Source organism: Dasypus novemcinctus, chromosome 12 (assembly GCF_030445035.2).
Source record: "Dasypus novemcinctus isolate mDasNov1 chromosome 12, mDasNov1.1.hap2, whole genome shotgun sequence".
NCBI classification, from domain to species: Eukaryota; Metazoa; Chordata; class Mammalia; order Cingulata; family Dasypodidae; genus Dasypus; species Dasypus novemcinctus.
In genome coordinates, this window is record NC_080684.1 from 23,195,649 (window position 1) to 23,209,444 (window position 13,796).

General features: G+C 36.2%; 1 protein-coding gene across 1 annotated transcript; it reads right to left on the bottom strand.

The window, feature by feature from the left end:
- Nucleotides 1-4,313: 4,313 nt before the first annotated feature.
- Nucleotides 4,314-5,231, bottom strand: LOC101440133 (olfactory receptor 6C2-like). The gene has a single exon (XM_004476716.2). It carries the CDS (start codon nucleotides 5,229-5,231, stop codon nucleotides 4,314-4,316), a length of 918 nt encoding a protein of 305 aa, XP_004476773.2.
- Between the last annotated feature and the right edge of the window lie 8,565 nt (nucleotides 5,232-13,796).

Genomic DNA, 13,796 nt, shown 5'->3' on the forward strand with positions numbered 1-13,796 from the left:
TGTATCCTGCTCCTGGCTGCAGTGGCTAGTAACTCATAGTTTTCATTTTGGTTTCTTTGTCTTTCTGTCTCTCAGCTCCCTGGAGGTTGCCCAGCATCTCTTGGGCTACAGATCCCCAAAGCAACTAGGTTGGACAGCTTTTTACCCTTCCTCCATTGTGTTTTTGAGAGAGTTGAGCCTAGCCTATCTATTCCAATGGCATCTTCCTGGAAAGCTCTCATTTGCTTTTAAAAAATATTTTCTGTTTCTTTCTCAATTATTTTCATGTTTTCTCTTAGAATTTTGACTACATTTGAACATATATTATAGCTATTTCTCATCCTAGATTTGCTGAGATCACCATCTTTGTCATTTTTTGGTTTTTTTTTTCACTGAATTTTATCCAGGTTATGGGTCACATTTTCCTGCTTCTTTGCACATTTAGTAATATTCAATCAGTTGCAAGAGATTATGGTATTATACTGTTGAGTGTCTGGACTTTGTTATTTACTTTGGAAGATTTGAGTTATATTTGGTAGGTAGACCAGGTACTTGCTGAACCAACATTGATATTTTTTGGATTGTTTTTAAGGTTTTATTTTTAAGGTGATCTAGAGTAGCCTTTATGTGATGTCCAGCTTAGCCTAGTTACTAAGGCATGAATTCTATAAGATTTTTACTGAATGCATCTGTGTTTAAGGAGGGCTTTCATGATGACTCTTTAGAACTTAAACATCTTAAGCTTTGTGTGACTTGCTGAAATCTTTATCAAAGAGTTCCTCCTACTTTTTTGCCCAATGTTGTTGAATTTCACCCAACTTAATATTCTTCTCTAGACTCAGGAGAACCCGTATGTATATATCTAGAGCTCTTTCTTGTACCAGTTTTTTCAGTCTGGAACTTTGCCACACATATTACAACTCCCTCAGCCTTCCTGAACCACAATCCCTACCTTCTCAACTCTGTGAAGGTACTATCACAACATGTTTTCTATACCACATTTCACAATTTGCCTTCAGACAGAAAGCTGAAATGATCACAGGTTTCACCTGATTTGTTTTCTATGTATCAAGAACCTCATCCAGTGCTGTCTGTTGTCCAATGATTGAAAGGTGTGGTGTGAGGACACTATGTTTCTTCCCTGTGAAGACACCAACTTTTGAAGCAGAATTATAAGTCTTTTATTTATTTATTTATTTATTTATTTATTTTAGTCTTTTATTTCTTGACCCCATAAATATTTAGGAGATAAATACAAAATCCATGGGTTGTTGAATATTTTCATTTAGTTTTTATAAGTAATATTTTTTTTATCATATTCTATTAAAAATTAGTCTCTATAATTTTTGCTCTTGGAATCTATGGAATTCTTATGTAATAATTTTTTGAAAAATCAGTGAATTTTTGTTAAAAATATGCTTTCCTTTTTAGGATAAAAATTGGATGTTTATGTATTGAATCAATCTAATCAATTATATTAACAAACCAGCTATTTTCACTTTTAATTTTTTTTTATGTGATCTAGGAGAAAAATGTGGTATAAAATCTTCTATTATTACAATATTGTCAGGGTTTTTGTATATTTCTAGGTATTTGAAGTTTTTATCTTTGACATTCTTAAGTGTTTAATGTTTGTCATACTTCTTAACAATATGTCTGCATTAAAAATGTAATCTTTTGAATTGATATCTTTTTTTTCTGCTCTAAACATTACTGTCTTTTTTTGATTTACATTTATCTGTTTTGCCTTACATGGTCATTTTATAGTAAACTCTTTCAAAGATTTGTAAATGTTACCCACTTAAAAATTTGATTTCCATGCTCCAGTGTGGTTTGAGTTTTTTTTCATTATTATACAGTATTCATAATTGATATAATTGGCCCTACTTTTATATTTTTTAAACTTTCCCTTAAACTTCCTAGTTCTTTTACAACATTTTTTCTCTGTATTGCTCATGATTGTTGAAGGCATACAACTTTATGAATGGCAAGTATATTTAATTTTATGCAAGAAAATATTTGTACCTTCAGTGTATATTTTTCAATTTGAAGAATATTGTTCCTTGCTTCCTTTTAGGCATAATGACTAATTTAACATATGTATCTCTCATTGTATGTTTTATTTATTCTTATATATTTCTATAGTTTAAAAAGATAAATGTAAGAACAAAGAATTCATTAGATGCACCTATGACTTTGTATTGCTTTTCTTTCCTGATTCATTTTATGAATTGAGTATTGCACTGAATAAGTTGTGGGAAAAAATGAATAAAGATCTGTCCTTTAGAAAGGGAGAACCTTCAGTCTGTGACTTTTTGCCACATTGTTAGCTATATATATTTTTCTGATTATAATTTCTCTGCCCTTACCACATCCCATTTCCTTGGTATATGAATGTTTTCATCTTTACAACTGTTGGTAAATGTGATTATTATTGATTAAAGATATTATGAAAAGCAGGAGCAATATGTATTACAGCTCATATCATCTTTGATGTCAGACAGTGTTGTACTTCTTAGTAAAACTTTCTTTTAGTGAGTGATGTGACACAGGGGCAAGTAGCCCATGGAAAACGGTGTCGATATTTAGCATATATGGCTAACTTATATGAGATATTATGAAGTTTGCTCCAAGCCATTCTTAGACATACAGAGCATCGCTCACTATGGAGAAGGGAACTGGTTATTTGAAAACTTATAATACGCTTGACATATCCCGTAATCACCTTAAAGCCTTGTTATTCACACTATTGTATTTGGCCAATTGAATCAGCATCACTTGGGTGCCTGTTGAAACCCAGTCTCAAGTTCTACCTGCTAAATTGAAGAAGAAACTGTATTTTAACAAGATTCCTGTGTGGTTTTCAAAGAAAAATTTTGAAGCCCTGATCTAAAGTTTCTCTGAAATGTCCGTGGCACTGGACTGGACCATGAAGAAGTGTTGGTTCCAACAAATATTGATATTCATAGGAACAGTGCCTGAAAATATGGTATAACTTTGAGACCAAGGGGATGAAATATTACACAAATATCTGAAAATAGTTAAATTGACTTGGTCTTCAATTTTGCGACCAAGAGGATGGGCTATGACACAAATATCTGAAAATAGTTAAACTGACATCTAATGGAATGATGAGAGAGATTGGGAAAGTTGGGAGGACAGAAATCTTTTCTTTGGTTTATTTGACTTCATAAGAAAAAATGTCTAATCCTCCATCTCTGCTGTAAGAAACCTGGAACTAAACATTTTATTCTGAGTTCATGACACATTATTTTTAGTTTCAGCTGTGAGTTTGTAGCAATTGACCCAAATCAAATGGTGTAGAATTCTGTGGTCTTTTGCTCATTACTACCAACCTTAAGAACTTTCATTCATAGTAGAGGAAATGTATACCTGATCTGTTAGAGGATTTACATTGTATCACAGTCTTGTAGAAACAGACAAATACTGAGGTTCTAGATCTTTGATTCCAGGGTTTAATATAGGAAACTGCAAGTCTGACACCTCTGGGAATTTCATAAACAGTTGTTTATGCCCTCTTGGGCTATTTTTTTCCTTCTGGCTATAAAGTAATTTTATTTGTCATGTGAATTTATTTCTAGAAGACATAAGATCAACAAATGGTTGTGAATTAGTTATGTAAGAAAGTGTATGTATATATATATATGTTTAGGTCATTATTAAATTTTAGGTTTCATCTATTCCTTTGTCCTCATTTGTCACAAAGGAGATGTTAAGAAGGCTTTTTAAATCTTAGAGGAAAGTTTGAAGTTCCTTTTTAATAATAAATTTAGGGGGCTGAAATGTAATCATGTTGATCTTTTTATTTGTCTCTACTGCTTAATATGTAGAAAGGTAAAGCTCTGAGTTCTCTTATGCACGGTCCTGTAGCAGGATGGTTTGAATTACAAAAATGAGAAATAAATCACCTCTACCTATTTTTCTTGGGACAGTGTAGCTCACCTCAAGAAGGAATATTTGGTAGAAGAATTTTTGACAAGAAAAATTTATTCATCTAAAGGAATGAGTAGATAGAAATAGAATTCAAATTTTGTACTGTCTTTTGTGCTTCAGCCATAGAGATGATGAAGTCATGTTTGGACCTCTGTAAATCTATTTTCAAGTCCTGTTAAGAAAATGTGCCATCATGAAGGAGGATTTATTTGAAATAAGACCATTATCCTTACTTCATTGTGCAGTTCTAGGAGTAATATAAAATAAACTTTGGTACAAGACTATAATGTAGATCTGCATTAGAATGCTTAACAAAAGAAGAAATACTTATATGTGTACATTTTTAGTCATACATTTAGAATATATTTAAAATCCCTTTCCTAATTCTTTGAAAGAAATGCAGTCTTTTTTATTGCCTCCTTGAGGGCTTGTTTGACTTGCTTATTCCGTAGAGTATAAATGAAAGGGTTCATCAGTGGGATAACTGAGGTGTTGAGCAAAGACACCACCTTATTAATGCCTACCCCTTCCTTTTGTGGTTTGATATAGATGAAGATGCAAGTTCCATAGGTGATGGAAACTACTATCATATGGGAAGAACAGGTGGAGAAAGCCTTTTTCCTTTGTTGAGCAGAAGGAAATCTTAAAATGGTCTTGATGATGTATGTGTAGGACAAAATCACACACACAAGTGTGACTATGAGGGTCAGCACCGCCATGATTAAAACAAGTTGTTCTATGAGTTCCGTGTCTGAACATACAATCTTCAGAAGAGAAAAGGCATCACAGCCAAAATGGTCAATTAGATTGGAGTTACAGAAATCCAGCTGAAGTCCCAGGCCAAGAGGTGGGAGAATGACCATTAGCCCGGTCAGCCAACAGCAGAGGACAAGTGTGGTGCACACCCTGTCGCTCATGATGGTGGTGTAGTGCAGGGGCTTGCAGATGGCCACGTAGCGGTCGTAGGACATGGCGGTTAGAAGAAAGAATTCTGCTGCTCCAGTGAGGATGACAAAAAATAACTGAGTGATACAAGCATTATAGGTAACACTTTTGTCTCCAGTTGTCAGTGTGTACAGGAATCTAGGAACACAGACAGTTGTTAATATTATTTCTAAGATGGAGAAATTTCGAAGGAAGAAATACATAGGTGTTTTGAGGTGAGAGTTCACCAGTGTGAGCAGGATAATGATTAGATTTCCAGCAACAGTGAAAATGTAGGTGAGAAACAGAAATACCAACAAAACAGCCTGTTGTCTTGGATCACCTGTTATTCCCAGCAAGATGAATGTTGTCATTGTAGAATGATTTCTCATCACTGTCTTCAGGTATATATGGAAAGTGTTTTAATAAATCATTAACTTTGATCTGAGGAATAGATTATAAAAATATTATTTCAATATACTATACAGTGAAAATCTAAGCAAAGGCCGAGATATGCTCTCTGCCTCCTTTTCCACATGATCTTCCATAATGCTGTGCTAAAAATGATTGCCTCCCACTTTCTCTGGGTTTCTCTGGATTCTGCTTTACCCATTTTTTCAGAGTTGAACTAATAGAAAATATCCATCTGAATTTTCAATTCCAATCCAGATACAGGATGAAATTTTAAAATTTTAATAATGTTTATTTACAGATATCCTATACCACCGAGCAATATGAAAACTTCTTTTACAAAATATACTTGAATGGATGAATATAGTATAAAGATGCAAACATTAATAGAGGGTTTACTTTGTGTGCCAGGCACAGCTCTACATGGTTTATATTCATTAAGTTACAAATTCCCCCAGCCACTCTAAGAAGTGGGAATTAGTATTCCTGCTTTTTTCAGAGATAAAGATCTGGGCATAGAACATCTAGTTGTACTTGAGTGAGGAGTCTTACACAGCACCCTCTAGAGGCCACTGTCTAAGGGCTTCTTGATGTTGTGGCACTAGTATCAATTTGTTGAATTGAATTGTGGAGCTGAATTAAGAGCAACAATATCATTCCTTCAGTGCAAGTCTCCAAAAAACCATTCTCTCTTGCCAGTAGTGTGAGAGGCAGCATTTGGAAATGGGAAACCAAGAGTTAATAGTTAAAATCCATATGCTGCTTTCTGGCTACAGGAATTATTAATTGTAAAATCAACTTATTATTATTCTATTATAGACATTATTATTCTAGCAATGGAAAAACTTGTATTATTGGTATAAAGGCGGTGGCCACAAGAGGTTCTGAGGGGAGGGAGAGGGGTAAATAGGTGTAACATGGGTGTATTTTCGGGACATTGTAATTGTCCTGCATGACAGTGCAATATCGGACACAGGCCATTATGCAGTTTGTCATAACCGATAAAATTGTGCGGGGCAGAGGGTAAGCTGTAAGGTAAACTATAGCCCAAGGTTTGTAGCAGTGCATTAATATGTGTTCATCAACTGTAAGAAATGTACCACACTAATGATCTATGTTGCTAATGTGGAAAATATGAGGGAGGAGGAGGTGAGGCATATAAGAATCCCCTATATTTTTTATGTAACATTTATGTAATCTAAAGCTTCTTTAAAAATTAAAAATTAAAAAAATTAAATAAAAATTTTTTTTTAAGTACACAGAAAGAACCATGAAGTTCTGGCAGTCACTTGAAATGAGCACAGGCATATGGTATCTTGATAGTCAATGTAGAATAGGGACTCTGAATGTAGGTTAAATGAAAACTCTGCACCCAAAAGTTTAATTCTCCACCTGTTATGAAAACACATCAAGTCATTCTTATATGACATGATAATAAAATACAACATTTGGCTTATCTGTACATTTCCCCCCTGCTTTTTAAATTCTTTTTACTTTATTTTTTTAATATACTTTTATATTTTAAAAAAAGACCTAGATTATATAAGTGTTACAGAAAAAATTAAGGGTTTCCCAAATGCCCCACTCCCAACCCCTCCCACACTTTCCCACATTAGCAACATCCTTCAGTAGTGTGGTACATTGTTACAAATGATGAAAACATTTTGGAGCATTGTCACTAAGTATGAATTGCAGTTTTCATTGTAGTTTATACTCTCTCACGCACAATTTTATAAGTTATGACAAGATATATAATGGCCTGTACCTGTCATTGCAATGTCACTCAGGACAATTCTCAAGTCCCCAAAATGTCTCTGTATTATACCTTTTTCTCTCTCTCCCTACCCTCAGAGCCTCCAGTAGCCACTGCCTTCTCATCAGTGATAAAAATTCTTCCATTGCTAGAATCACAATTAGTCTATAGTAGAATACCAGTAAGTCTACTCTAGTCCTTCATCCTCCCTTCTTCGAAAGCATTGTTCCTTGCAACATTAATCCCTCCTTAATGTCACCCATACCCTAGAGTAGCCTTTATTGTTTGGCTGACATGGGTGTCGAGTCCCAGGATTAAGTCAGTTTTCCTGGGTCCCCTCGTCTTCCAGGGATTTCCTCTTTATGGTAATATGGTGAAATATTGAAGACTGTGCCCCTGCTATGTTTCAGTTTGAACCAACTCTGCTTGTTTACTTCTCTGAAATCCTGTTTCAATATCCACCCTACATGTAACATCCCATTCACCCTTTATTTTCCTAGACTGCCGAGAAATGGGATGTTCTTTTGGTCTTTCTCAAGGAGAAGATTCTTGGTGGCACCCTGTAGTTTTTCATAGATATTTCTGTTAACTTATGCTTCTGAGGATACCTGCCTGATCCTTTAATAACGTAAAATTATATCCTCCAAGACGGGCAGAGGAGGGAGAATTCCTCTTGAGGAAACAGTCGTGATTTCTTTCTCTAAAGATTTGCCTTGTTCTTGGGAATTGTGCTAAGCATTGATGCCTTTATCACATTGATAAATCAGAGTCCCTTTCCTGTCCGCTAGCACTCTGTTGTAAGGATGGACTCAGTCTCTGTTTTTTCCCCAAAAAATATTTATTAGCAGGAATTAGTATTTAGCAAGGATTGAGTATTGTACAAAGAGTAAACTTGGCTGTTAAATACAGTTATTCTTAAAAGCAAACAAATCAAATCCATTCTTAAGAGATCCTACTCATAGTGCCTCCTTGTGTTGCTCCTTCTTTGGCTCATATAGGAGAATCCATGTTTTCACTGCCTCCTAGATGTCCTGGAGTAGTTTTTTTGATTTCACACATTTCCTCCCTAATTACATATTTTCAGTAAATGGGGGAATATTACACATCTAATTTTCAGGGCTGAATAGGATATGATTGTGGGCAAACTGCGTCCAAAACTATGGAAATTGCAGTAAAGATGTAATGTAGGATTTTGGGCAATTGTTCATCTTTAGTCAATTGTAATAATCACTAATTGATTAAAATGTTAGCTTTTTCAATCTTTTCTAGCTTCAAACAATATTTTAAGAGCATCAGGGTTTCTTTGGTAAGTGACTAGAATAAAATCTCCCCATGAGACACCAATTATTTCGCTATATGAATGATTTTTGTTTAATGTTGTTATTTAATGTTGTAAGATATTCCCCATCAAATGCCCTGTGTTATTTATCTCTGAGCCTGGAATGGTATTATTACTTTTCTGTTGTGTAGAGTTGTCACAGTGTGACAGGGTTTATAGACACCTTCACATAAATAAGCTGCTGACCTCGGCTATGTGATAAATAATTTCCTGCATTTTGGCAGCCATTTGGTAATGTACACTCACACAGAAATAACTTCAGAGACTCCAAATCCTAGAATATAATCTAACATAATTAATATGACTATAATTACTATGGATTCTTTGAGAACTGAGAGAACCCAAGGGATGGATGGAAATGTTCAAGTATAAATTAAATAAACATTTAGCCACTTGCTAAATCATTCAACGTTTTTTCTAGCCCTCATGCTTAGGATTTTATGAAAAAGGGAGAAATAGTTTCAATATCCTTTTTCAGCCTCTCTCCTTGTATCACACAGGGACCACTCTCTCCATTTGAATACAGTGCCGGTCTTTTCCTTAACTCAGGTAGTGTCAAGAGTTCTATTCCAGAGTCATGTTCAGATCCAGATGTCACATTACATGGAACAAAAGAACAATTCAGAGATTATTTTTTAAACAGTCCCTGAGCTTGATTGTAGTGTTTTGTCCAGACTTTCTAGCAGAAAGATCTAAGCTCACTGTCTTTACCTAAGGAATGCTTTTATACATTCTATGACACTAACTTCGAAAATTTCTGGCACAGATTGGACATGCATTTTGTACTTACTTTCTGGTAGTTTCTCATCAGTTTTCAGCAATGTAACCCAAAGTTGTCTCTTCGTTCTGAGATTCTCTAGGTGCTAGTGGTTATGTTTCAGTTAACTGTGGCGTCCTTTTCAGCCACACATGCTATTTCAGGTAGGAGAACCTGCAAATGCAAGGTCGTCCACAAAGTTACCATTGGCCACATCAGCAAAGAGACATGCTCTGCTTTAGCCCTCACCATGTCTAGAACGGAAGAATCTGATCAGAGATCTTATTTCAAAACCAGGAAATAATCTCCCCTATTTTGAAACTGAAACAATGGCAAATGAATGTTAAGAACTCGCCTTGGCTTTGGAAGAAATGTGGTCTGAACTCTCTGCATTGTAAAGAATTGTTCTATAAATTTTCACTATTAGAAAAAACATGTGCCACATTGGTTCAGTCTTTGCAGGTCTCCAGGGCATATCTGAGGGTAAAAACAAAAATGTCCCTGTTGGTCTTATTCAAACTAGTAATGAATCTACAGCACAATTTACTTTGGCAAAAAAAAAAAAAAAGGAAAAATATTATTTTCCACCTGTGGGAATGTGTCCCCAAAGACAAGAAATACAACAATAATAGCATCAGTTGCACCAAAGAAAAAATTAGATTCATTAGTGTGGTGCATTTGTTACACTTGATTAACATATACGGCAGCATTGCTGTAATGGTTTATAGTTAACATTATGGTTTACACTTTGCAACAGACAATTTTTTAGGTTTTGACAAAATGTATAATGACCTGTATCCATCATTGCAATATCATGCAGAACAATTTCAATGTCCCCAAAATGCCCCAAGTTATACCTATTCTTCCTTTTTCCCTCCCTTCAGAACCTCTGATGATGGCTCTCTTTATATCAGTGTTACAAGTTCTTCTGTTACTGGAATAATAATAAGTCTACTTTGGTCCATAGTCGTATTCCCCCTTGTGTTTGTTCATTCCTCACTCTTGAGGATTTTGGGATGATGCATGGTGTTGGTGGTAGGGGATACATGGGAAAGGGTGCACCTGGGGCATACTTTGCGGAATATGAATGTGTTCATATTGGCATAGGGTATTCTCTGTGTGGGTGGAGACCCATACAATAAATAAGAATATATTAAACTCCCATCCTGCGAATCCTGCTACATTCTCAAATACAGGGGCAAGTATTTCTTTTGTTTAATGATATCATTCATTTACTGTCCCTATCATGGTAGAAAAATTAGTATTCATATAATTAATTACACTTTTATTATATTGGTTTGAGTTTGTGGACCCCAGAAAATTATGTTCTTAAACTGGACCTCCTGTGAAGCTTTGACTAGATTAGGCCAGTTAAGAGCCATGTGATTAGACTGTTCTAGTAGGTTGTAGCTTAAGTGTCTTAATCCTCTTACTGGAATCTTTTATAAAGGGAAGAATAAAAGCTGCAAAACATAGAGAAAAAGCACAGAAATGGAAAGAAGGATCCCAGGAGCTCATAGTAAAACCCAGACTGAGCTGCTAAAGTCAGAACTAACAAAGAGGCCTGGGGAAGTAGATGTGGCTCAAGTGATTTGGGCTTCTGTCTACCATATGGGAGGACCCAGGTTTGATCCCCAGGGCCTCTTGGTAAAGGAGTGCCCATGGGGCAGGCCAGGCAGCAAGACAAAAGTGAGATTAAGAGGAGAGTCAAGGCAAGACAAAACAGAAACCAATAATTTAGGTGCCACAAGTGAGAGGGTAATTCTCTCCATATTGGAGGTTGCTGGGATCTAATCCCAGTGCATCGTAGAGAAGAAAATGAGAAGAGAAGACAAAAAAAAAAAGAAAAAAGAAACAGACACAGAAGATCACACAGCAAATGGACACAGACAGCAAAAACAGCAGGGTTGTGGGGAGGAGGAGAAATGGAAAAACAGGCCCGGAGGAGAGGGAGGGAGAAGGGTATGGGCAGGTGTCTTGCCATGTCCAGATCACTCACACTTAAGCTCAGAGAGAAGACATCTGTAGATGATGCCACCGTGTGCGTGGTTGCCCACACACAGCTGCAATTTGGTGAGACAACATCTCTTGATGATGCCTTGATTTGAACACATTTATGGCCTCAGAACTGTAAACTTATAATCTAATAAATTCCTATGAAAAAAGCTAGGCCATTTCAGCTATATTGCTCCCAGCAGCTTTTAGCAAACTAAAACAATTGTTCATTTTTAATACATACAGGGACCTTGCTAAACTCAGTGATATTCTGCCCACTAAGAATGAAGGATCTGAATTCCTTTTTCTCAGTACCCACAATTTGTTCCTAAGTTCTGTGATCACATCCCCTTCCCTCCCCCCCCCACAATGCAGTGCCAGCTGTCACCTATTAGGGTGATTAAAATTGTGCAAAACACGCATTATGTATTCAACTTTATTTTGATGAATTCTCAATTCTTCATTTTCATATTGTTTCAGTTTTTTCTCTAGTATTATCAAATTCTTATGTTCAAAGAACTGCTTTAAATAATGCTTTTGTTACAGGTCAGATGCCAAAGCATTCTCTCAACTTTTGCTTTTCTGACAAAATCTTTATTTCACTTTCATTTTTTACAAAATATTTTTAACAAGTATTTTAATGGGCATTTAATTCTTGAGTAAAAATGCTTCCTTTAAGTAATTTTAAAGATGCTCTCTGGCTTTTGTAGTTTCCCATGAGAACCTTCTATGATTTTTATCTTTGCTGCTCTGTAGGTAACATTTATCCTTTGATTGGCTGTCTTGAAGATATTTTTTTGATTTTGTTTTTTGCCAGGTTTAAGATGATATGTTTGGTTTCCTATTCTGTCTATCTCTTCTACTTTGAGACTCTAGAAACATATATATTAAACATTTGTATTGTCCTGGATGATCTGTTTTGTTTGTTTCACCTTTTCTCTTTCTTTCAGTTTGGTTCTTGTTGTGTCTACGTGCAAGTGTGTGTGTATATATATATAATACACATACATATGTATATATACCCTATATATACATATATAAAAATACTATATATGCAGTATTCCTATTTCAATTTTTCTTTTTGCATCCACATTTCCACTGTAATACCCATTTTGTTCATGCATGTGTCAGTCTTTTCCACTAGATCCTTTAACATGGTAACCACAGTATTTTAAAGTCCTCTTCTGATAGATCCATCATTGTGTCACCCGTGATTCTGGGTGATGATTACTTTACATCTTGATTATGAGTCTTTATCTCTTTTCTTATCACCAGAAATTGTGTTTACAAGATTAGAAACTGAGATAAGTAGTATTTAAAATCAGTCTGCTGGAGTTGGGAGTTGCATGACTTTAATCAACAACTGAGTTTGGTTTGTATTTTCTTACGGCTATTGTTACTTTTTTTGTACCACAGACTAAAAATTGATTTATTTAAGGGCTGCTATTGCCTTTCTCCTTGCGTGTAGTCTAGTGTGCCAGAGAGTTTCTCAGTGTTTTTGCTTTTTTCTCAGTTTCAGTTGTCTTCACAGAATTTTGACACCGAGAGCCTCTCTAAAGCTCTTGCAATTCCCAGCAGTGGACTGCTGCTTGTTACTCTTGCTCAGCTTGTAGAGGAGGCAATGAGTGTGCCTGAGATCTAGGTCCAGATTTAGTCATTTGCAGTGCCTATGTTTCTGGGTTTGGAAGTAGGACTTTCTCAGCATATTTGCCTTTCTTCCCCATGGTTTCCAGTCTCTGTCTTGTTATATCTGTGGTTACTTTTGGGTGGGGGTTTCATGCCCTTTCTCCACTGGTAGCAGGTGAGAGAGCAAAGAAGTTGTTTGTTAAATAAGTGCCAAATATCTTTAAAATCATAAAAGAAACTGACTTTTGCCAAACTCATCTATTGGCAAATTTCTTATGGATTCTTTTTTAATTTATTTATTCATTTTAAAAAAAAATATTACATTCAAAAAATATGAGGTGCCCATACACCCACACCGCCCCCACCCCAACCCCCCCCCCCCCCCACAGTAACACTCTCCCCCATCATCATGACACATCCATTGCATCTGGCGAGTACATCTCTGGGCATCGCTGTACCCCATGGCCAATGGTCCACACCATAGCCCACACTCTCCCACGTTCCATCCAGTGGGCCATGGGAGGACATACAATGTCCGGCAATTGTCCTTGCAGCACCACCCAGGGCAACTCCAAGTCCCGAAAATGCCTCCACATCTCATCTCTTCCTCCCATTCCCTGCACCCAGCAGCCACCATGGCCACATTTTCCACACCAATGCCACATTTTCTCGATTATTAACCACAATAGTTCATGAATAGAATATCATTAAGTCTACTCTAATCCTTACTGTATTCCTCCTTCCTGTGGACCTTGGCTTGGTTGAGTCCATTCCACATCTATGTCAAGAGGGGGCTTAGATTCCACATGGATACTAGATGCAATCCTCCTGCTTTCAGTTGTAGGCATTCTAGGCTCCATGGTGTGGTGGTTGACATTCTTCAACTCTATGTTAGCTGAGTGGGGTAAGTCCAATAAATCAGAGTGTAGGAGCTGAAGTCTGTTGAGGCTCAGGCCTGGCTATCATATTGTCAGTCCATAGAGTCAAATCCCCTAGATATATCTTAAACCCCAGCACCAACTACAATTCCAGTAAAGTAGCATGAAAGCCTTGTGAAA